At 34.0% G+C, this 23,802-nt stretch overlaps 1 protein-coding gene across 1 annotated transcript in view; it reads right to left on the bottom strand.

Annotated features, from left to right (window-relative positions):
* Positions 1-1,109: 1,109 nt before the first annotated feature.
* LOC136814609 (inositol 1,4,5-triphosphate receptor associated 2-like) overlaps positions 1,110-23,802 on the bottom strand; it is a 33,722-nt gene continuing 11,029 nt past the window's right edge. Inside the window, exons 18-35 of the mRNA XM_067071090.1 lie at positions 23,674-23,762; positions 22,544-22,581; positions 20,415-20,502; positions 19,760-19,844; positions 18,731-18,762; positions 18,214-18,276; positions 17,563-17,603; positions 17,131-17,213; positions 16,218-16,310; positions 15,871-15,951; positions 4,908-5,895; positions 4,239-4,582; positions 3,711-3,818; positions 3,183-3,278; positions 2,498-2,711; positions 2,105-2,209; positions 1,729-1,897; positions 1,110-1,418 (exon numbers count right to left, since the gene is read on the bottom strand). Of these exons, the coding sequence (XP_066927191.1) occupies positions 1,184-1,418; positions 1,729-1,897; positions 2,105-2,209; positions 2,498-2,711; positions 3,183-3,278; positions 3,711-3,818; positions 4,239-4,582; positions 4,908-5,895; positions 15,871-15,951; positions 16,218-16,310; positions 17,131-17,213; positions 17,563-17,603; positions 18,214-18,276; positions 18,731-18,762; positions 19,760-19,844; positions 20,415-20,502; positions 22,544-22,581; positions 23,674-23,762 (2,952 nt within the window). The 3' untranslated portion in view covers positions 1,110-1,183. The remainder of the gene's footprint in view (positions 1,419-1,728; positions 1,898-2,104; positions 2,210-2,497; positions 2,712-3,182; positions 3,279-3,710; positions 3,819-4,238; positions 4,583-4,907; positions 5,896-15,870; positions 15,952-16,217; positions 16,311-17,130; positions 17,214-17,562; positions 17,604-18,213; positions 18,277-18,730; positions 18,763-19,759; positions 19,845-20,414; positions 20,503-22,543; positions 22,582-23,673; positions 23,763-23,802) is intronic.

The following is a 23,802-nucleotide window of genomic DNA, read 5'->3' as shown; positions in this document are numbered from 1 at the left end:
CGGTTTGCGCCCCACTTTACTTCTTCTTGATTCATACCCTTGAGCTTGGATCACTGATGTCTATACACAGACCCAGTACGGCTAATTTCAAAATTCATTGCCGAAGCGATAAACATGAGATACACTCTGGTACAAAGAAGGATCACTGGGACAGAGATGTGAAAATATGGGCAAACCCTTGCAGAGGAACATTTCTCCATATCCTAGCTATTTGCGGGTTTGAGGAATTTTCAAAAGATGACTAAAGACTTCCTTGTTTAATTCTATTATGTTATAAATTCTATTATCGACTCGTAATAAACATTAAAACAGTTAGATTAAAGGTTTTATTTTCACATAAGTGTTCCCGTTTCATATCAGACACATATTTCATATCAGGACAGTGTCTATTTTTACAATATGCTGATACAAGCAAAAAATGTTTTTCTTTTCAACTTTTTTACCAATCTTGCTCCACATCCGTGTCGTTCAATGTGAAAAAGCTTGTAAGGCAAAATTTATGAGCAAGCAAACGATATCACTCTTATCTTATTTAAAAACAAAACCTTTAAATCACAGACAATCAGGAATACTTTTCTCATCAATATGTATTCATAGAATTCTGAATTCTTAGAAAACGTCTAACTTTTCGGCGAGAGAAAACCAATGTGTAGGAGTAGCAGAGTTGGATATCAAAACGATAAGCGGGATATGGTGTATAATTTAAACCTACCGCGACAAGCCTATATTTCCTTCGGAATTTTCTTTGTCGCACTTAAACCAGATGAGATGGAGTTTTTATAAGATACTTTAATAATTGCTCATTTGAAGTTCTTTAGAAAAAGTAACAAAGTTGTTTTATTACTGGTTAACAACCAACCAAATCAAATAAGAGCTTGTAAAAACTCCATCTCCTCCCACTTAACCTAAGGATTTAACACTCTTTCGATCGGTGTAAGCTACCGACTAAACGACTAATGAAAAGATATTTAAATGCGGGAACTCGCTGGTAAAGGCGAAACCTCTTTGTCACTATTTTTTTTCATTTTCATTATTTATCACTCTTTTCGTAAAACGTGAAATATCAATTTTATCTGACACTAGAAGTCTTCAAAGAGAAATCAAATATGTTAAAATCTAAAATAAAAATATAATATCTTTAAACAAAATAATCAAAAAATAAAGTTAGAGATATGAAAACATATCACCTTTGGCTCTGAGAGACTTTCGGTTGAGCAGGTTCTATAGTATGAGGTATAAACCGTAATAACTGATCATGTAGTTTCAGAGTATCGACTTCAAGGCTCCGTACGAATAAATTAGCCAATGCGTATATGATAAACAGTGTCAATATAAGAGGTAAGAATTTTCGTAATGTCTTTGCCAAGTTTTTTGTTATCGTGGATTCGCAGAGACGTTGAAACGTGGTTGAACATTCACTAAAAATGAAAAAAAAACGTTTATATTATAAAGCATTTGGTCAGGTCTTTCGAGCATTTTCCAGCATAGTCAATAGCAGAGAATATAAGCCCCTCCGCAAATTTTATAGATTTAATCAGATCTTCCGAGCACATTTTACAGCCGGTCTGAATATTCAATAGATAGGATAAAGCTCACAAAACATATGAATTTTAACCTCGTTCAACATTAGTGCCAGTATGTCTAGAGTTATTCTAAAATCACTTAACACCGGCCCCTCCCCTAAATTTAAAGATATTCTCCCCCTGGGAGAAAACCCCTTCAACTTACTCAGAGTCGTTAACATGATCTTCCTTATCGATACTAAACGACGTTTCGCCAAACTGAACACGTTTCGCAGGCGAAAGACGCCTTGAATGTGACGTAAATGTCGTCTCCTCAGGCTCTTTTTCGACCTTTTCGTCAACTTTCGACATTTGTTTTCGGAGCTTCGCCATACCTGATAAAGAAAAACATTGTAAATAAAAAGACAACATTTTAAAAAGGATAAAAGGAAATTATAAAACTGTTAGGACGATGGATAAATTTTTTTCGGTTCTTTTACACCAGACGTTTTTGTCGCTTTTTCTGGGCTTCGAACAAAATAAGGCAGTGTAGTTCTTCAATCGTTATATAACAGTTTATGTCAAATAAAATCGGTAGTAACCTTTTGCCATAACAAGAGATTTTGAAATGGAACAGAAGGTTGGCCGTGGAGATGATGGTTTGTTTTCTTTGGCATCAGCATCGGACGCAAGTGTGGTGATGGTTTCTAAAAAGAATTAACGGTAAAAACAGTATTAGCTTAAAGTCAGCCGTTAGTGGATGCATGTATCCTACTATCAGGTCTATTTCAAATATTTCCCACTATTACTGACAAAACCAAAACCATATCTTTAACTGAATGGGTTCCTGAAAAGTTGAAACACAGAACGGGAAAGAAGTTTGCCTACCGAAAGTTTTAAAATGTTGAGAAGACTCTCGAGACTAAATAATCGGTCTTTTCGAATAGATTTAATATTTTCTCAAGGTAAATATTCTAGTCTGCTCCATAACGTACCTGTTTTAGGGAACTCATTATCGGTGTCTTTATCTTCCTGCACTGAACAATATTCTGACGAGTACTGGTCACGTGATGTAGAAATGACGTCATCACCAGTGCATTCGTAACGTGTTTTTAATTCTTCGATCTCATTTTTCATTTTGGTCATGTTGAAACGTAAAGCGTCTGTGTATTGAATGATCATCTCGAAGTTTTGACACATACGGTTTTCCTGGAAAATTGAATTAAGTCAACGTTACTACTAATCAATGCATTAATCAATTAACCTTTTGTTATATACGGTATATTGAGAAGAGAAGAGAAAAGAAGACCAAACAAAAAAGACCAAAGAAGACGTTTTAGAGTGGGCTGCTATGGCACCGGTGCAGTGACACCAGAAAAAGTTTCTCTATATAGGAAGTATATCTATAGAGGTCAGCGATTCAGACTAGTAGAGGGTCTGCTGTCTTTTCTGTTCTGATTTGAGATTTTTTGATTTGAGATTTTTTAAACCGAGCGCTGCGATGGAGTGCATATTTTACAACTTTATTTCAACCTTACTTGAACTATTCATTGATCGTTTATATTCAAAAAGCTTCATTGATAAGATTTATAATCCAAAGAGAAGGCTCTGCAAGTTGAGGAAATTTTTCATTACACAATAAGTATATAACACGTAAAAAAGTCTTCAAAACGAACGTACCTGTTGATAGCTTCCATGTTGTTCTGATTGTGCGGAAACTTTCATCGCTGCTTTCCGTAAAATGTCCGATTGATGTGACAGTAAGGAGTAAGTTTGCTAAGAAAGATATGGAGTTTTAAATAAGGAATGTAATAGTCTAGCATCATGGTTGACAAATTTGTAGACAAAACCGAGCCATCAATTAGATTTTTAAAGATGCAAAATTTTAGTTTCGGGCTTGCAGAAATGATGGCGATTAAGCTCTAGTTTAGACGGCCCCCTTTTCGCCCTGCCTATTCTAATTGTGAATTAAAGAGGGCATAAAGTGGGCTGTCTAAAGTGATGCATAGCCCTCTTTTGACGTCAATGCAATGTCTTCTTTCAAACCTTTCCAAGCAAAGATTTTAACAACCAACTTTGTGCCCTCTTTCTGCCTACTGTAACAATTAGAATAGGCAGGGCAGAAAGTCGGCCGTCTAAACTAGAGCTTAATCAACATTCTTGCAGAAATTCTTTACCAGTTTTTTACAAGTAAAAGAAAAGTCTTACAGCATATTCATGAGTTTCACGACCATGTTTTTGGACGTCACCGATAGCTTTGGAGAGCTTCATGATTTCTTTCTCCATGCTGGCTTCCGCAACATCACGCGCTCGTTCCTAAATGTGAAATTGTGGAAACTTTGAGATGAGATATCCGTCCACACGATTACGAATACACGCGTTGCAAAATTATAATCAGTTCACGTGATTTTATACTTGCTTTACAACTTACAGCTGATAACTTTATTAGTGTCAATAAATTCGAACCAATCAGAAATAAATGTCATGTAACAAGCACATAAAAATTTCGAGTGAAAGCGGGATTTGTCTTCAGACTTTAATTTTGCAACTTGTGTATTGTGTCAAGTTTCTCGTTTATTTACTGAGAACATTAAAGTCTACGTTACGTTACGTTGCGTTATCTAGAACATACAATATCTTAAAGTGTCGTAAAACTGACGTGTCGGTCAGTTACATTCTAGAACGGAATATGTAAAAAAATGTCATGTCAGATGAATAAGGGAAGTTCAAACAAACCTGTGTTTCAAGTCGTTTTTGAAGAGTATAGATATCTGTTTTGAAAGCGAAAACCAAATTGTTGAATTTCTTTTCAAGATCTTGATCCTCAATATAGTTTTGAATGCTGAAATCAAGTGAACTCAACTGTGATGCATCTAGGACTGGGGAGGGTGAGTTGGGCGGCATTTTAAACGTTATAGGTGTTGGTGGTGTTTTTTCGTCTGTTTTGGTCTCGATGTTATCTGTTTTTTCGGCATCATTGTGACTGACCTCTATTGATGGAATATTTTGGATAAGCGAGTCTAATTGTTCTTCGGAAACTTCAGTAGCAGCGATGTCGGATGTATCAATGTTTGCAGAGTCTACAGAAAAAGAAAGTTTAAATTTATTCATTTGCATTTAAACTTGTTGTAAATAAGGAGATGTTACAATTTAAGTTTGGGTTTAAGAATACCGTGATACAGGCCTTGTGGACGCTATTCTGTGACGATATCATCCCATGTTTTTTTATTAAAGCAGTAGAGGGTAAGGTCAAAAGAACATCATCAAAGAATCATGTAACACCTATATTGTTTCCTAGCTCGTATTATAAACGACTCAAATCTACAAACAGATCCATATAAGATTTATAAACGTAGTAGAAGTCGGTTGCAAAAAAGAGTTCAAAAAGAAGAGCAATCTATAAACCTTTTTGTAGCTCATCAGCAGAAGATTGCTGTTCTTGTTCGATGTCTTTCAACGTTGACGTCAGTTGCAATTTCTTGAACGATTCACGCAACGTACTCCACGATACACGTACGGGTTCTGCCGAAACGCCGTGTCTTCTTCGACGTGGCGTCGTCTCGTTGCTGACTTTACTGTCTCCGCTATCTGATTTTTTGCAATCGTCTTTAGTTTCACTTTCGTTATCTTCTGATGTTCTTGAGCGCCGTTGCATAATCCGTTTACGGCGTGTTCGAGAAAAACTGTCCTTCCGGTTCCCGTCGTTATCACTATCCGAGGAAACGTCGGAACGCCCGTATTCTATAATGTTTGCTATGAAGAGATTCACCGGTGATTTTTTACCGTCTACCGGAGAGTTCTCACCCACGGGAGGAGAAAGATTTTCAACAGAAGATGATATTTGAGGTTCGTTATTGTTCTCATCGGTTATTTCTTCCACTGTCACTTTAAAACTTTGTTCTAAATTTTCATCATTCAATGTTTCGTCCAATTTTGAACTACTACCATCATCATCAGTAGACAGCTCACTATCCTCTATAATGACACCATTGGGTCTCGGTGACGGTACTTCCTCATCTAAAACCACTGGATTCGTTTCAGAGACCATTTCTTCATTCACTGGACTTATAATTTGTTCTTCCACGATATCAAGTGTCCCCTTTTTAGATTGAGATGCAATGTTTGACATATCGATAGAGTTATATTTCAGTCTTTCAGGTAGAGTTTCTGTAACTGGTGTAAAAATCTCATCAAAATTATCATACAGTTTATTCATACCGACCATATCCAAATCCGTTTGTATCCCGATTTCCCGATTTTCTTCACGCCTCGGATGCTCGTTTACAGATGAAGTATTGCTAACAGTGATTTTAGAGAGATACCGTTGTTTGAGTGAAGAGATCTCGTCGCTTGTATCAGAATGCGTTCCTCCGTCAGGTGATTCACGCACTCCCTGTAATAAAATAAAATAGAATAAATTATCGGTATGTCTGCAAAAAGTGACAAAAAATCGTTTAGTAACGAATTTGTTTCCGATGAATTTTCTACCGATAAGGTATTAACGATGTAAAGTGTTATTGTACATTGATGAAAAATACAGTAAAGTTTCGTCAAATCGGACCTCTATAACTCGAATGTCTCCTTAACTGGAACAAGTTTTTTCGTCCCTTCAATTAACAATGCCTTAACCAATCTACATAATTCGAAACTTCCTTAACTCGAATAAATTTGTGTTCCCTGTGCAGCCTCGAATTATTATGAGGACACGGTATAACAGTTAATTGCCATTATAATGGCGATAATGTAAATAAAGTCTATATAGCAATCTGTCAATATTTCTCTGAAAGTGCAATTATTCGAACAAGTACAGTTGACACTCTCTAATTCGAAGTTCTACTATTCGATACGCTCTCTTATTCGACAATATTGAAAGTCTCTGTAAACAAGAAACTCTTATAAACGACGCTCTACCATTCGATACAATTACTTATTCGATGAAAACCAGATTCTCCTTGAAAATCGAATTAGAGAGCGTCAACTGTATCATAAAACTAACTTCTACTGTAGTAAAGATTTTTTGAGTCTTTTTACGATTACAACATGTCAATCAACTCAACGTGAAAATATGATTATACTTTCCGATCGGATCTTTATCAGAATAGAAAGAAAGAACATGATAATAGTTCAAGCAGACTATAAAACCGCTAAGAGTCTCGCAGGGAGCGGAAACGCGTTGACTTTCATCATTCGGATTGAATACATAATAGGATAATAAGGATTCGGATGAGACGGGCTAATCCAAAATAGTCTTTAAATTCGTCTGGTATGATGGTATTAAAACTTTTCAAAGATAAAGCCTCAAGACGATAATTTAATAGAAGATTATATGGAAAATCAATCAAGATGTTATCAAGATGCAGAAAGGTATTGATAACTAAGGTATTGGTAACTAAAATGTCTGCCCAAATAAGGTAATATCAATAACACAATAACATAGAAAAAACTAATAATTAATTGCTTCCATACCGTCGGAAGGATAACCGATACAAGGCTAAATATTGTTTACAAACGAACTGTAATTATAGCTTGCTTGAAAAGAAACATAATCAATTATTTCCAATTTGATGATGTTGGGACTTTTCTTGATAAAAACGTCATTTACATAGATTTGAGTCATTATAGCCTAAGAAAAGATCTTGACTAATTCTGTCCGCTGACAGAATGGTTAATACCCAATATTTAGTTAAACAACGCTTAACATGCAAAATTGAGAGCATAAAGCAATAAAGTCTAACCTAATGTATGTGTGTCATTAAGACTAATTTTGGACAACTTGATCAATAATGTGGCGAAGGTTCTCTCGAAGGCCAAAAAAATTCTATCTTCAAAGACTTTCTAGGGTGCGACTTCGACTTTTAGCTATATATAACCTCTTAAAATAAGAAAAAAAATCAATGCATGAGTTTTCCCTCGACAATGTGACGTTCTTTGTGTCAGTACATCTCGTGTCCGACCCTGTGATAAGTAAGAACTATGCCAGGAAACTATCGATACTCAAAATAGTAAATAGGCCAGTAAGAGTGCGTTGTTCGTCATAAAAGATTGCTGTGTGAAAAACTATAATAAGCATGAAAGACATCAGAATTCCAGATTTGATCATCTAAAAGTATTTTGAATCTGACAAGGAAATCTATCCAAACAATGAACTAAACTGCAATGTTGGCCATAGTTTTTGGCACAACTTAACTTAGGGTTGGAAAGTAGACATTTAACTCGGAGTTTAGGAGCTTCAGATCTGAGGATCCAGCCTGGAAGCCATTATACCTCTTTCAAATTGAAATATCCGATTAAATCAAGTAGAAGGCCTATAAATATCATTCTCATCCTAAAATACCCAGAAATACCAACATATCCTGACCATAATTGCAGGAATAGACTTTTGACAAATTCATTACCCATTGCCGAATCTTTATGAAAATTTTGACTGTTCATTAATAAAATTTCCATTACCTGCGGCACAAATCCAAACTTTCGCGATGTACTCGTTTGAAATATAATACTCCCGATGTAAAACATTATTTCAAATTTTCTTCCTTGACAGCGAAAGAACACTCCAGCGAAAATGAAAAACACGTCTAACGTCAAAACAGCACAGGACGTATTTAACAAACTCTACAAAGTCGAAAGCAGAAATGCAACCGAACACACGACTTGCCGTTCTTCTTATACGGTAATTACCTAGAGGTATGACGTTATCGGAAATTGCTTGCCGCCGTCGCGTTAAGCAGTTTATATTTTCGAGGAGCCGTATAAGAACAAAGAATTGATAAGCATATCATGCTTTAATCTTAAGCAAGGCCCTAAAGAACATATTCCCAAACATAAATCTTATATACTTGTTTTTCCTAATTTAGACATTTTTAATCAAAGTGCGCTTTTTATTTGACGTTTATATAAAGATTCGAAATGTTTTCGTTTCATCCAAATACAAAGGTACATAAAATCAAAAAACGAAAATATTTCTTCACGAGATGAGTAGGAGTCTGGGAATAATGATATGATAAAGAATGGGATGAAAAATTAAATCAGTTCGGAAAAGCATTTTCGAAGTTGAATTAAAGGGTAGTCCGATGATTACCGTTACAAGTCCGTTCGTTCTTTTGATTCAAAAGACTGAAACAATATCGAACGATAAACAAAATCTCCGCTTATCACCAAAATAACAAATGATGCGTTGCCAAGCTTCTTTACATTAAATTTATCGATAGGTAAATAGCGTCCTTAATCTGTGATAAATTTCATATGAAAATGACTTTCTAACGGATGGGAGCGTCTTAAATAGTAAAAACATTCTTTCTAAAATAAATTGAAGAATATAGACCTTATCGGAGTTTTTGATTTTTCTAAAAAGGTGATGCATTGTGGGATTGTTTCGAGTGTATTTCAATAGAAATCTATTTAGGAATTCCTCGAGGGAATTCTATTGTAATACACTCGAAACAATCCCCCAATGCATCGCTTTTTTAGAAAAATCAAAAACTCCGATAGGGTCTATTAACCAGCAATAACGTTGAAGTTCTAAATAATCCCTGTCTGACGCGCTAGAAGAGCTCCTTATGAACGTCACTAAATAAAAGTTAGCTATCCCGGCATCGAACGCCAAACAAAACATTGTACAACTTTGTACGTACAAGTAACGTTGAGCCAATGTGAGTAAGAGATTTTATTTTCATCAATCAAAGATCGTCACAACATTAACATCAACGAAATAAAAAATAGATATCATACCTTCTTGAACGAAAAGAAATCTTTACAAAATCTAATGCGAGACAAAAATTCAAATTCCATAATAGACATGGTTCTTAAACATCGCATACACCACAGACCAATTTTATGAAATAGATATGACTTTTTCCTTTAATTATAACTCAAATTTATCAAAGAAAACCCTTCTTAAAACACTGTTATCAGTGGGTTAATTTTATGTAATAAGTTTAATTTTGAACTAGGTAGAGGTCAAACTCGACATAGATACAAATGGTTAGAAAACTCTCAAACCGCAAGGTAGCTTATAGCCTCCCTTCTATGAATTAAATACGTGCTAGAACTGAATTATGAATTTTCTTTGAAAAACGAAGAAGCTTGAAGGAGGACGTTTCTTTGAACTCGAAGTCTTAAATCTTTTATCGTGCTGACGTCAAGTTCTGGTTTGACTTTTTCGTTCGTCCAAAAAAAGTTGCTATAAAGAGTTAAGACGTGAGCTCTATAACTCACTGAATAGCGAGTATGTTACTGACTCATAGAACTTTAGTTCGTGTTTAGCTTGCGTAACAAATACCAGATAGGGTCGAATCAGATTAATCAATAAGTTATCAAAGTAAATAAAAACACATAAACAAAGAAATTTGTAAAGAGTTGACTAACCACCGAAATTTCAAATTCATGAAAATTTGCTATGACTGATGACCATTCCATGTTGGCCAAATTAAGAAAGACTCAAATTCATTCAAGTATAATTCATTTTGTGTCCTTTGGTTACCAGCAAAGTTATTGAGATAAAAAGATGATATAATGTTTGACTGGCCAAATAACGGACAAGTGAAAAAAATAACGGTAGAAAGAATAAACTTTAAAGATAAGGCTTCGAAGGCCAACATATTGAGAACAAGGCAAGAACATTTTAAGGCTTTGAAGACTCTAAAATACTCGATCTTCTAGGAAAATGGGTACTCACAAGATGGGGAAAATAAGAAAATATTATGAACATTTTTGGGCTTAAAACTAAAAAAACTAAGAACATTCGAAGGCTTCAAAAATTTTGGATGCTCTTATAAAAAAATAACATGTAGTCATAAAACGATCTTGTACTAAATGGATCGCATATTCGTGATGTTTATTGACTGTAGTCATCACACTAGGAAGATTCACATCAACCTGTCACCTAATCAATCAATCTCGTCAATACGCTGAACAATTTAACATCAAATCCATACTATGGACACTTTCGCCTTTCATAGACCCGCTAAAAACATTTTAGTCTGTTTATTTAAAAGTTTCTAAAAAACTAATCACTACCCAAAAACATAATAGTACTCAAGGAATTCAAAGAAATATTAATTGACTTAATCATCATAATTAAAGGTAATTGTTTCATCCAATCAAGCAGGTAGATTCTAAATAGGAACATAGCTTCCTTAAATTAGTTCACGATTGCTTGGTTGGTAGGAAAACTGTTAATTGGATGCCAATAAGATACCCATTTTCATACTTGTGACCGCAAAACGAAAAACTGAAGACAAAGTCTTTGGAATGGAATATACAATACGTATTCTATATGTCGGTGTTTTTTACACTTTTGGCGAAAACGTGAAGTTTTTTAAAACACGTTTTAAAAATAAATACAAAGTGCATCTTTTCTTAATTGGATATCAGGGGATCGGCAAGGAGAAGATTCCATTCCTTTTTTCCGATTAGAGAAGAAACTAAGCTAGTACTTATAACCTTTGAAAGTTAGGAGCACGTTAGGATTAAACGGTTCCATAATGAAAATGGATTATAGATTCCAAGAGCAACAACTTTTGATATAATGTGGCTTTAGAACTGAAATTTTGCAGGATGGAGCATTTATGTACTTTTGTCCTTAAAAAGCTTCCAGCTGGAATGGATACTTTCCTATTTTTGATTGAGTCTTTTTGAACTGAGGATTGGAGTATGTTTATGACAGGAAAACATTTGGAAGGTTGGTTAAGACCACGAAAATAAAATTTCATAGAGATCCAGGATTAGAATTTCTGAAAGAATACGCCTTATCAAAAAGCTAGTCAGGAAATATTTACAACTCTAAACGATTTTTTATATGTGAATAGTCTATGCCTAAAATAAAGATAGAGCCCCAAAGGTTAATAATTCCATTTTAGTGGAGTGTTGGGTGCACCGCTTCAATCGCTTTAAATTGGAGTTTTTATCCTCAACGCTTGAAAACCGCACTTTTTGGTATCTGAGAATGTTTTTTTAACGTCAATTGACTTTCTATGATTTAGATTGAATCAGCCCATTTTAACAATGAATGTATCTTTTAATTGTTCAAGTTCAGAGATGTTTTCGGATGGAATTTCGGATCCAAAAGTGCTCTTCATCATTGTTTCAAAAATATGGAGATCGTGTGACATGTTGAGAAATCAGAATAATCAAGAGCCACGTAACTCTCATTAATCCAATTCATAAAATCTAATATTTGGAATATGATCCTTCTTCGCTCCTGGGACCAAAACCAAAGCTCTAAGCCGTTCCACATTTTTTTGGAAGATTTCATCCCAAAAATCCTTGTTGTTGAAACTAATTTTTCAAGAAGAAAAAAGTCTTTTTTAAAAATAATGTCAACAGTTTTGCCAAAGTGTAAAAAAAAGAATTAGTTTGATGTAATTCGAATTCTCAAGGGACCAGAATTTTGTCCGAATTACATGAGTTGAGACAATAAAGGCCGGTGTCCACTTGCGTGCGAAGCGCGCGAAAGATTTTTTCTTCACTGTTTTTGCCTGAAGAAAAGATTACGTCATGAAAAAGTTTCGCGCGAACAGAAAACAACCGTTACGTCAATTTTGACCAATGGAATTGCTTCTTTTTTCAATCAACCAATGACGTTACAAATAACGTGAAAAGTTTCGCGTGCTTCGCGCGAAAGTGGACACCGGCCTTAAGGTTTGTTTTGAATCTGTTTTTCTAGACCACAGGCAATACAAGACCTCCCTTCTCTTCTGCTGAGGAAATCTTAGTCGATTGCTCTTTCGCTTTGTTTTGCTTCCTATTGTGCACACAACAAAAGAAAAATCTATCATTACTCGGCTACTATCTAAATCACAATAATGAAGAATGGGTAATCAGAGAGATCCTGGAGATCGGTAGTATCCATAGTAACATAATGGCACCTTAGCAACTACGAGAACAAAGAAGTTGAAATCAAAAATTATGCTCGGAAATGTTAAGAACTAAAGCAGACTGCCGGATTTACATTTTACGTACGTGCAAAATGTAATAATGTACTGCTTTAGGAAAAGTCTTCTTGACAGACGGATTAAAGTTTAATTTAGCTTTAATGTGTCGTGGTTATGTAGCATTTTCATAACGTGCACATTAAAGCTGATACTTTTACGTCATTTTTAAAAACGTTATAAGTAATCGATTGGTGTAATTCATGACTATGAATAATGTACATTCAAATTAGAAGGCCACAACAATTTTGCTGCTAACATGCCATCGCACAGCTTGAACCCTATAGTGTTAAAGGCCATTGCATAAAGGGAAACAAAAAACAAATAATAACATGCATAGGCACTGGCGTCAGTCCATCATAATTTGAATTCGGGTAACTTTTCTCATAAGTAAGTATTACCTATGATGATTTGACTTATACATGCTTCTGTTTTTATAAGAATGGTGTTTTCCATTTCATCATGGATATACATTAAAACCATTAAAACTTTTTGGTAAAAATCATCATAAAATATTCTTAACAGCATTCTTAGGTTAGGATCCAAACAGAAGCCAAATCTAACGTGTAATACAAACATTATAACTCAACATGGAAAAAGTAGGGTGCTTTCTTGAAATCGTTGAGCATTGACGGGGCATTCTTAGGCTCAGTTGTCGAATTCTAGGATGATGATATTCTCGATATTTTGGCCAATTTCATCATGAATATTTGAGCTTCTATGATGATTTAAAAGGCAGTTTTCTTCTCTTAAGTTATAGTAGTGAACTGATAATAACAACCATAGGCGTAGCGAGATACCCTGCAAAATTTATGGATGAGAGCGGTTTTTACGACACTGTAATTGTTGTCTTTGTTTTATCAAAAGATAATGAATATGTCATAAACGTCTGCACTCCCTCATAAATTTTGCGGGGTATCTCGCTTCGCCTATGATCAACAAACTAACACGTTTATTCGCATCTACTTTGGATGTGAGCTAAAAATTCTTTCAGCAACCAGGTCAAGGTTCTTATATAACAGAGTAAAAATAGACAGACGCAAAGAAGTTATACCTTAATTAGCAGATATGTGTTGCAATTTCCTGGAGATTTCTCAACTATCTCCGCCCACGAATCATGCAAAATAATTCTCCGTGAAGAAAAATAGCCATGAGCAAGAGGAAACATCAAACTTTCAACAGCAACAAAAAGATGTGATAGAAAGAGTATCGATTTGACGATTTCATGAAGGAATTTTAACAATAAAAACAACTGAGAAAACGATTTATATTTTGCGAGAATAAGAGCCAAAATAAAATTTTTTTTGAAACGAAAATAGTTAGATTTCGGTGGTCTCTAACATTCATATAAAAGTATAGAATGGGGGAAATATCAAATGAATTTTATTAATAATTCCTTATATTTAATATATAGAAATAGAAAGTAAACAGAATTCAGGTTGAAATGAATAGTGACAGGATGTCTTGCTGGTAGGAGTAGTTAGAAACATTTTTTTAAAAGGGAAAAGGAAATTAAATTCAATATTGACAAGCTGAAGACAGGATTTTTTTCTTAGGCGAAAGTATCGACAGAAGTATGACAAAAAAAGCTGTTAAAATAAAACTAAGAAGCTATTTTTGCGAAAGAGGTGTAATAAATAGATAAAAGCCAAATGGCCAGCAAAAGAAAATCTCTGAATATAATAATAAACCATATTGCATAAGGATGTTCTAATGTGACAGTCCTTACATCAATGACTACTTCTAACTGTATTTATTGGCAACAGCAGGCCTAGTGATTTACTTGATCGAATCATCCAGTCTATCAAAAAGCACAAAGGAAGCCTCCAAGAAAGTCAATTATAAAAAAAAATTGATAACCAAAATGTTTTGGTAAGAAGAAAGATGTTACCGCTCATTCACCGGTTTGTATATCGAAAGAAACAGATTTTCAGAGTTGAAAAACCAAAATGATGATATATTATTCTAGTTTGTACAAAATTTTATGATTTCCTCAGCAATCAAAGCACAAAAAAGCTACACAGCATCAAGATCCTTTTCAAGTATTTCGAAACCCGAAAGCGAAAACCAGTCTGTGCGCGGTATTTCCAATGTTAAAATGAAATGAAAATGAAATTCTAATCATTATGAAAATGAAGAATCAGGAAGGTGCTATTTTTAATATACTTTACGACGATAATAAAGTAAAAGCGACATAACGTGTTAAACCTTGAAGATGTAAAAACATGGAAAAAGGTGGTGTAGGCAGAAAAGAAGAAAAGTGCGAAGATTGAAAATTCTCTGATAAAAGTGAGATAAATATCAGATTTACACGCAATTAAAAAAGAAAGACCGAGTCCCCTTTAATTTAAAAGGTATGGCTTACGCAGCCTTCATTTCGAAGGTCTTCAAATAATTAAAAAATGCCAACTCGAAACTAACCATAAGCTTCAATCATCACATCTCAAAAATGTTTTGAAATTCTACTTTAGAACTTTTCTCGAGAAACTCAAACTCAACACGACAGGTAAATAATTTGGAAACAAAATATTATCAAGTTTTACCGGCTAAACATCGGCGAAATTGACTTTTGTCAGATACAAATCCGATTAAAAGTTTTATCATAATCAAGGAATGTTGTACATTCCTTTGTAACTGATTCAAAAAGATTATGTTTCAAGGCGTGGCTTTTGAATTTTGTTACGTAAAAGTTATTTCGTTTTTTTGAGTTAATCCAAGACTAATACGTGGGTAAACTCATAAAATGAACTTTAACTACCATCAAATTAGCTAACAAACGTCCATTTCGTATTTAACGTCTATAAAATCCATGTCGAACGTTATGTAGAAAATCAAGCATACAGCTATTTAGCATCAAATGAAGTGCCCCCATGTCTGGTTAATCATGAACATATAAACGACTGGACATCCATCTCCCTTTGTATTTTTGAAGATAACACTGATAGCTTCGTTGCCGCCTCGTTAAAATCATCAAATGAAACAATAAATTTTGATGGTATATCTCTTGGGAATACCTTGCTAAAAGAGAGTGTCACATTCTAATTTCGATATTCTTATGACACAGGCTCTCAACTTTGGCAAGCTATTTTTTTCAAGTCATGAAAAAAATTATTGGAGTGACAAAAGGAATTCAAAAGTATACACGCAGTTGAAATTCTGCATTTTAGAAATGAAAATGTTGATAAAATATATTGCAAACTTGTGAAAAAATTCGAAAATAATTTTTTTGTGCATTAGGAGTAATGTTCAAGCTCTATCAATCCTTTTACCTAGATAATTCAAATAAATAAAATTATGACGGAATATTGTCGGATTTTTCATACCAATTTTGAAATACAGGCGGCAACGAAGCTCGCTTCAAAGAGACAATAAAAGATAGATGTCCAGTCGTTTATATGTTCATGGGTTAATATAGATAAAAATAAGATAAACTTTCGTACCAGTAATTTCTTGTTTTCCTGCACAGAATGTGAGATGAATTCTTCAAGTTTTTGATGTACAGCTTGCCAAGTGGATTGCTGCTAAACAAGAAACATATGAAAATCTTCATTCATAGTCACTAGGACAACATAATTAGCTTTATCAAAACAACCTGTTTCAAAGAAAATGGCCTAATCTAAACTGATCCCAAGGATAATCAAATTTACAAGTCATACTTTGAAAAATATCTTTAAAAAAAAGCAAAAAAAAAATTTCTCTAACCAAGCTGTCGAAAAAAGATTCACATAGTATTGCGATTTTCCTGACTGTTTTATTAAAGGTAAGTTTGACCATTCTTTTTACTTACATTGTAGTCTGTGTGATCATGATTTTGAGGTATAATGTTAAGTAATGACATGATTTCTTTTGATTGCGTCGTTTGTACCATCTTTAAAGAAGCCTATAATATAATAATAGAAAAATACCTATAATTTTGTAACGATCACAATACAAAATTATGCAAGGAGATGTACATAATAGCTTCAATTTTATCTCAAGAATTTTCTTTATTATGTCTGGACGACAAGATGGTTCATATAGTGAAAAATACCCTAGTTTTATTTTTCGGTCAATATGGTCCAGTTTTTATTGTCTAAAAGACAAATTTAATTTTTCGTTGATTATCAAATTATTTTAAAATAGTAATTGTTATGTTCGATTTCGAAGTTTCCTTAAGTTAGCAAAGAAAATCAAATCTTAAAAGGTTTTATTTATGATAATATATAGCTTAAATAACAAAACAATTTTTACTAAAAGTTTATACAGCATGCTTCGAAAATGCCTGATATAATTTTTTTTTTCAAATAGAATACTTGAATCAATACATAGTATTTTCGCAATAACTCTAGAAGGTCGAAAAATTCTCTTTTATTTTCTATTTTTATTTTTGTTTCAACGTGTCAACTTCCAGAGGCTGTAATTTCCAAACCACGAATTCAATAGAATCTAATTAAATCGATGTTTTATGTATCGTCTTGAGGCAATACACCTTTTTCGACCGTAGTCGCGCGGTCAGGCGCGTGCCACGTTATTATTTAAATTACCCCCCTAAACTCGATCTAATTCTTTTTTTACACCTTTTTCTATCGTCTATATCTAATATTGACCTATAGTCTATAGGTTCGAATAAAGACTGGGACGGTTTTAGGGTGGTAAAACGGACAGCAAAATGCCCGCGCGGCAATTGGCGGCTACGGTCGAAAAGGTGCAATAAAACAAACCTGCACATCATTCATATTATTGTTAGCGTTCATCAGCTGCTGGTTTTTGACGCTCAACTCTTCTTCCAAGTCAAATACCTTCCCTGATTATGGCAACGAAAAAAAATTGAATTCAAAAGATAAACTATGCTCCAATTTTGGGCTCTTCCAGAAAGTTTTCGGATATATTGAATACATTGTACGGGGAAAATTGTGAAAAATCTACAAATTTTGCCTTCTTTTGGGGGCAAAGCTGCTCTGTTTAGGGGTAATTATGAATGTCCGGGAAGGCCAAAAGTCGTAATGTGCGGGGGTAATTTCCAAAAAATGTTATCCTCCACCCCATATTCTATTTTTTTTCTGGAAGAGCCCACGAACGAGTTTTACCAGCCGTTAGAAATCTACAGAATCAAATGCAGGAAAAATCAATTAACAGCTAAGTGAAAAGCTTACTCGAAAAATCCATGTTTCTCGATTCCAAATCATCGACCAATCTGATTAATGAAAAAAAAAATATTGTTATTGTTATACAATACTGATGTCCTTTTAGAGTTAGTTCTACTGACCAAAGTCGGGGTTTGGAACAGCGAAATATGTCGTTTTTTGATAGTTAGGGTAAGGGTTTGTCGTTCTTTTTGTCGCTTTTTAAAAGTTATTTGTCGTTCGTTTTAGATGGTCAGGAAACGTTAGATGAACAGTCTCTTACATTCAAATATACTGATGAATAGCACCTTTTCGTAGGTTTGATTGATCTGGAAGAGAACACGTTGCTACTGCGTCTCCTTGGACATGGGCAATAACTACATCTTAACACTTGAAGTGCTTTTTATCTGACTAACTGAACACTTACAGAAAACTGTTAAGCAACCAATACGTACAACGAAAGGGATTTCAGAAACCCGGAGGGTATGTTAAAGAGATGATTTTCGGCAGGTCAAAACCTCTTGATTTTTCACAAATTTTACTGACCACTGTATTCTATAGGTTTTTTAAAGGACAATCCAGGACGGGAAATGACCTCCTCAACATGTTTTTCTTCATTAGCTTGATACCGTACGGATGTCAGGTAGACCACCATTGCTTCTTTTAAAATCACTTAAATACCTTTTAAGTTCGTCGATTTGTCCTGCCAGCTGAGCCTGCTTGTTTTCGTTCCGATTTTCCAAACTATGAAAGATCAGATAATACTAATTAGGGGATCAGATAATATTAATTAGGGGACCAGATCAAGTAGGATTTTGAATGTGCAAATATTGATAGCTAAGGGTTACACGTTTTTTTTATAAGAACATCCAAAATTTTTGAAGCCTTCGGATGTTCTTAACTTTTTGAGTTTTAAGCCTAAAAATGTTCTTATTTGACCATTTTGAGAATATTTTTTCTTAAAATGTTCTTAACTTGTTCTTTTTTGGCCAGTGAAGCCTATGTTCTTATAAAAAACGTGTAGTAATTTATAACTATAATTGGAGAGGGAAAAAATCTGTATTCAGTTCTTACTTGTCAATAAAATAGAAATCAATTTATAGGGTGCATGAGTTTCGACGGTGACTGTGGCACACTTTTGAAAAAATCTCATCATCTCATTCGATAAATTCAACGAAAGAAATTTAAAAACCCATACTTGCATTGAGATGATCCATCCACCAGCATTGCCTAGAAAATTTCAAAATGAACAAACAAAAATAAAAACCATACCTTAAATCTTTAAAAATGGCAGAATTTTGTTTCCTTCTTCTCAATTTTAAAAATTTCATTTTTGTGTCTTTTTACACAAAGAGTTGAGTTCACCAGAGGACAGAGCAAGCAAATGATAATCCAATTCAATTTCACTCAATCTATATAAACATTTCAATCTTCTAATAAATTTTGATTAAAAACAAAGTTCAATATAGTGTTACTAAAAAACTGAAAAGAAAAAGGAGGTCGTTAAGTTCATAATATCTAAAAAAAAACGAGTTGGTGTGTTTTTTTTCGATCGAACTGAAAACTTTTTAACATCTCTATACAAAATCCTGTAAATTGGCTTTTGGAAAATTTGAGAAGCTTCCAAAGGAAAAGTTGAAACAGCTTTCTTAGGACTAGACTAGACTAGAAGAGCTTTTCTTTATGTTCTCTATCAAACTGCGGTTACAAATAATCTGATTTCAAGTCCAGGAAATAATTTCCCCGAGAATGTGATGAAAACAAACTACTATAAAGGCTTAATAAGGCTAGTACCAAACCCGATAGCTGCTAGTTTTTTAATTGTATGTAAATCTTTCAAAAGGTTTGTCAAATTAAGGAAACAAGACGAGATAGCGTAGCATTATTAGAGCAGGAAATCGCGATTTTTTTGATCATCCAAATCACCTGCATTATGATAACCGCGATGTTAAAAAGATTTTAACGAAGATAAAAAGAGCGATTACTGAATGGTCAAACAAGGGATGCGCAGTTCGAATCCATATACTCATTTTAATTTTCCGTCCAGTTCATATAGCCGAGGTGGCTGACCGGAGACCCCGTGAAAATAATTGAAAGACTGTCTAATTGTCCTAGATTACTGGTCTTTCTACGTAAAAATACTGATTATCTATCTAAGGAGAAAGAGGGCGAAGTACAACAAAGGCTTTATCATACAAGCCGGAAATCAATCAGTAGTGAAGCCTACCTTGACACTAAACTCCAATATTTTTGTCTGTAGATTATTAATAGTCACTTTCTGTTGCTCGATCTCACGCAGTGCACTTGATAATCTAGAAGATAATTATAACAGTTTCAAGATTAAAAGATTATATAAGACTACGCCTAAAAAGAGCCATGGTATTTAGAAATGGGATTAAAATCAAGCGATGGTTGCCAAAATGGTTTACAATGACAGTTGAAAAAGCGGATCAGGCTGGTCGTTTGACGTTATCGATTGAGTAAGGGAAGAGAAGGCTGCTTGTATCACATCTATTTTTTAAATTCACATATTGGAATAGACGATATCGGATTTCCGAATTCTCCCCGGATGATTACCCATGATGCATTGCGCAAAAAATTCACGGACAATATTGACTTACTGAATTTTTTTGCGCATTTTTCATGGGTAATCATTCGGGGAGAATTTCGTTAAGCCGATATCGTCTAATAGATTCAAAGAATGAAAAAAAAAAAGTCAAACTAACATTCAATAAATTTTTCGAATAATAGGAAAAAATATATATAGTCTCCAGAAATTGACACGGATGTGGAGCAAGATTGGTCAGGAAGAAGAAAAAAATTAGTTCCTAGAAAGACCAGAGAAAGGTCTACAAAACCAGACAAAACCAGACAAAACCTACCTCTGTTGTACATCTTGCGAATTGAGAGACAAATCACCAATCTTTTGCAAAGCTTTGTCTCTGCTATCTGCAAGAACCTCTTTCTCCTCTAAATAATGTGAAGAAACGAATTTTGAAAGAAACTCGGATACAAAATATCCATGGTCACCAAAGTACAAGTAGTAGAGGATTTATAAAATTTAACTGGTTTTAGGGGAGTCTGCTAAATTGCGTGGGTTGCGTGGGTGCGTGGGTGCGTGGGTTGATATTTTTGCGTGGGTCATTTTTTTGCGTGGGTGCGTGGGTCAAAATATTTTTTGCGTGGGTCAAAAATTTTGCGTGGGTCAATTTTTTTTTTTGTTTTTTGCGTGGGTCAATATTTTTTGCGTGGTCAAATTTTTTGCGTGGGTCAAATTTTTGCGTGGGTCATTATTTTTTGCGTGGGTCATATTTTTTGCGTGGGTCATATTTTTTGCGTGGGTCAAAATTTTTGCGTGGGTCGAAATTCTCTCTGTAATTCAAAAAAATACCTTCCCTTGAAATTCGAACTGGTCACATCCAAAATGTTGGATGTGTTTTACATAACACGTTTTGGCTTATTTTGTTTATTTTGCATAGCTGTAGCTGTCTTTTTATAAGAGGAAGCTTTATACACGTTTTTTTATAAGAACGTCAAAAATTTTCGAAGGCTTCGGATGTTCTTAGTTTTTTGGATTTGAAGCCTAAAAATGTTCTTAAAATGTTCTTATTTTCAGCATTTTTTGAGCATTTTGATGTAATTTCTTAAGAAATTGCATATTTTTAAGTCTCCAAGACCTTAGTATGTTCTTAGAATGTTCTTAAATTTTTGGGCCTCGAAGCCTTATGTTCTTATATAGTTTGTTCTTATATAAAAAACGTGTAGAATCTTTTTAGAAGCTTTAAAGCTTCTTATAGCAACGCTTTAATCTTTTGGGTTTCCTTTGAGTGTTAAAGAACAAAGCAAATGGCGACAAAATCTGAAAATTTTTCTACAAAAGTTATATTCATTAGGCGACCGATTACTAAACAATTTAATCGTTGTCAATTATTTTGTCCATCCCACTTGTAATTTCTTTGATTTAAGTACATTAAAGGCCAATTTAAAAAATTGGACGAAATAAAGACGCTGTACTTTTTTTCAAAGCAATAGAAAAGGGAGGAAAAAATTAAAGTTATAGTGTTTATTTCCATGACACTGGAATCTTGAAATATAGCATGCTAAAATTCAAAAGTGTGATCCTGAAGTGTGTCTACAAAAATTAGACGGGTGTGTGTTGATTCTGTATAATGTTATAGTAAATAAGTGCAGCTATGTAAAATAAACCACAAGGTGTTACTACATAAAAACTGTGTGCTTTTGTTTAGTTTTCGTAGATGTATACACAACACATTTTTGTATAAGATAACTTGAAAATTTTAATTTGACAAAAAAAACGTCAAGCTAACTCGAAAGTTTTAATTTGGTAAAAAAATCGAGTTAGCTAAAAAATCACCAAAAAATAGTGACCCACTCAAAAAAATTGACCCACGCAAAAAATTTGACCCACGCAAAAAATATTTGACCCCACGCACCCACGCAAAAAATTTGACCCACGCAAAAAATATTTTGACCCACGCACCCACGCAAAAAATTTGACCCACGCAAAAAATATTTTGACCCACGCACCCACGCAAAAAAATGACCCACGCAAAAATATTAACCCACGCAAAAATATTGACCCACGCACCCACGCAACCCACGCAATTTAGCAGACTCGTTTTAGGGTAATCCCTCACACCAAAATATTAAACAAGAACCACGTAAAAGATCAAATGAAACCGAAGATTTACCATTGGAACCACTGTCTTTGGTTGACAACAAGAGAATAGTGAACATGACGTAGAATCTACCAACCAATCAATTCCCCAGTCTTAAGTGTAAAAAAGCTCCTAGTATCTCATCACAGGACAAGTATATCCTTATGAAAGTTTGTCGATTTCCACAACTTTCAAACTCGTACAAGATGCTGAGAAGTTTCTAAATCTCATATCAGGATCAAGTTTAAAGGAGAACTCGATTGTTTGAATTTGCTATTAAGAAAAACCATCTAATGAAGAAAGTTTTATATATAAAACATATAAACACCTACCTCGTATCTTCTTTAAGGCAATTGCCAGCTTATGTGCCCTAAAATGATAGAGAAATAGAGAGTGAAAATGATTGTTCTAAATTAGAAACGAGTTTTCACAACAAATATAAAGAAAAAAAGTTCATTAAGTTTTGTTGGAAAAAAGAGAGATGATAAGTTACATGCTTTTTTTATAAGAATGGTGTTTTTTCATTTTATCATAGATATTCTTAATTTTTTGGGAAAATCATCCTAAAATATTCTTACAACATTCTTAGGTTAGGATCCTAATACAAACAATATTTAACATTTAGTACATACGTCTCAAAATGCCATTTATGTGAAAGGATTACTTGGGAGTAATTGAAAATGTTTAAATTCTTAGTTTGAGTCTACAGCAAAATTCCATGATGGTGATATTCTTAACATATTCTTAATTTTTTTGGCCATTTTCATCATGGACATTCTTATAAAGTGTATTCTTATATAAAAAAAAGCGTGTACTGGAGCAAACAACTTTATATGAAAAATAAACTGCGAAAAAGATAAAACTGTCTATCACGTTATCAATCGATCATACGGCTTATTTTTAGCGAAATGGTAAATAAAGATCTCGTTATGGATAAGTCGTAAATTTATTTTTCTAAGAAAAGAACAGACAGGGAAAAAAATCCTAGACCTGTTGGAACAGTGGAGTGCTTTCTCAATCAAACCTAATCAAGCTGGTTATAGGTTTTATTTTTACATAGCTGTTCTCTTATTTTCCTCTTTCGAACCTTGGTAAATTAATGAGAAAAATTGATGAGTAAGCAAACGGTATCACCCCAATTTAAAAAAACAAAATCTTTAAATGTAAATTTTAAATAGAATATTTTGCATACCTCAGAACTTGTGAGTCATTACGAAATGTTGAGGCGCAACAACAATCTCAGGACGGGTAAAAATGTAACAATTTAAAGCTTTTCGTTCGAAAACCTGGGCTCCAAACATTCGAAAAAGTTGCAAAGTGGAATAGACGTTAATTGCGTAGAATAAACGTCTAGTATAGGCTAGAATATCAGCAGTTTTTGATCATTTACACCAGACAGGTTCCCTCCTATGAATTTGAACCTTGAAACTTACGGAGTACGTAAAAATAATACAATACAAACTTTTTCTCAGCCGTTTGTTTCCCTTGTGCAAACTCAGCAATCTTTTCCGTAAAAGATTCTAAATCGCGATTCAAATCTTCAACAATCAGCTATAAAATAATCAAAAAGTGAAACAGTGATAAAGTCTTC

Source organism: Clytia hemisphaerica, unplaced genomic scaffold (assembly GCF_902728285.1).
Source record: "Clytia hemisphaerica strain Z4C2 unplaced genomic scaffold, Clytia hemisphaerica genome assembly, whole genome shotgun sequence".
Lineage (NCBI taxonomy): Eukaryota > Metazoa > Cnidaria > Hydrozoa > Leptothecata > Clytiidae > Clytia > Clytia hemisphaerica.
Note: the sequence above shows the minus strand (reverse complement) of the source record. Positions and strands in the feature narration are given on the sequence as shown.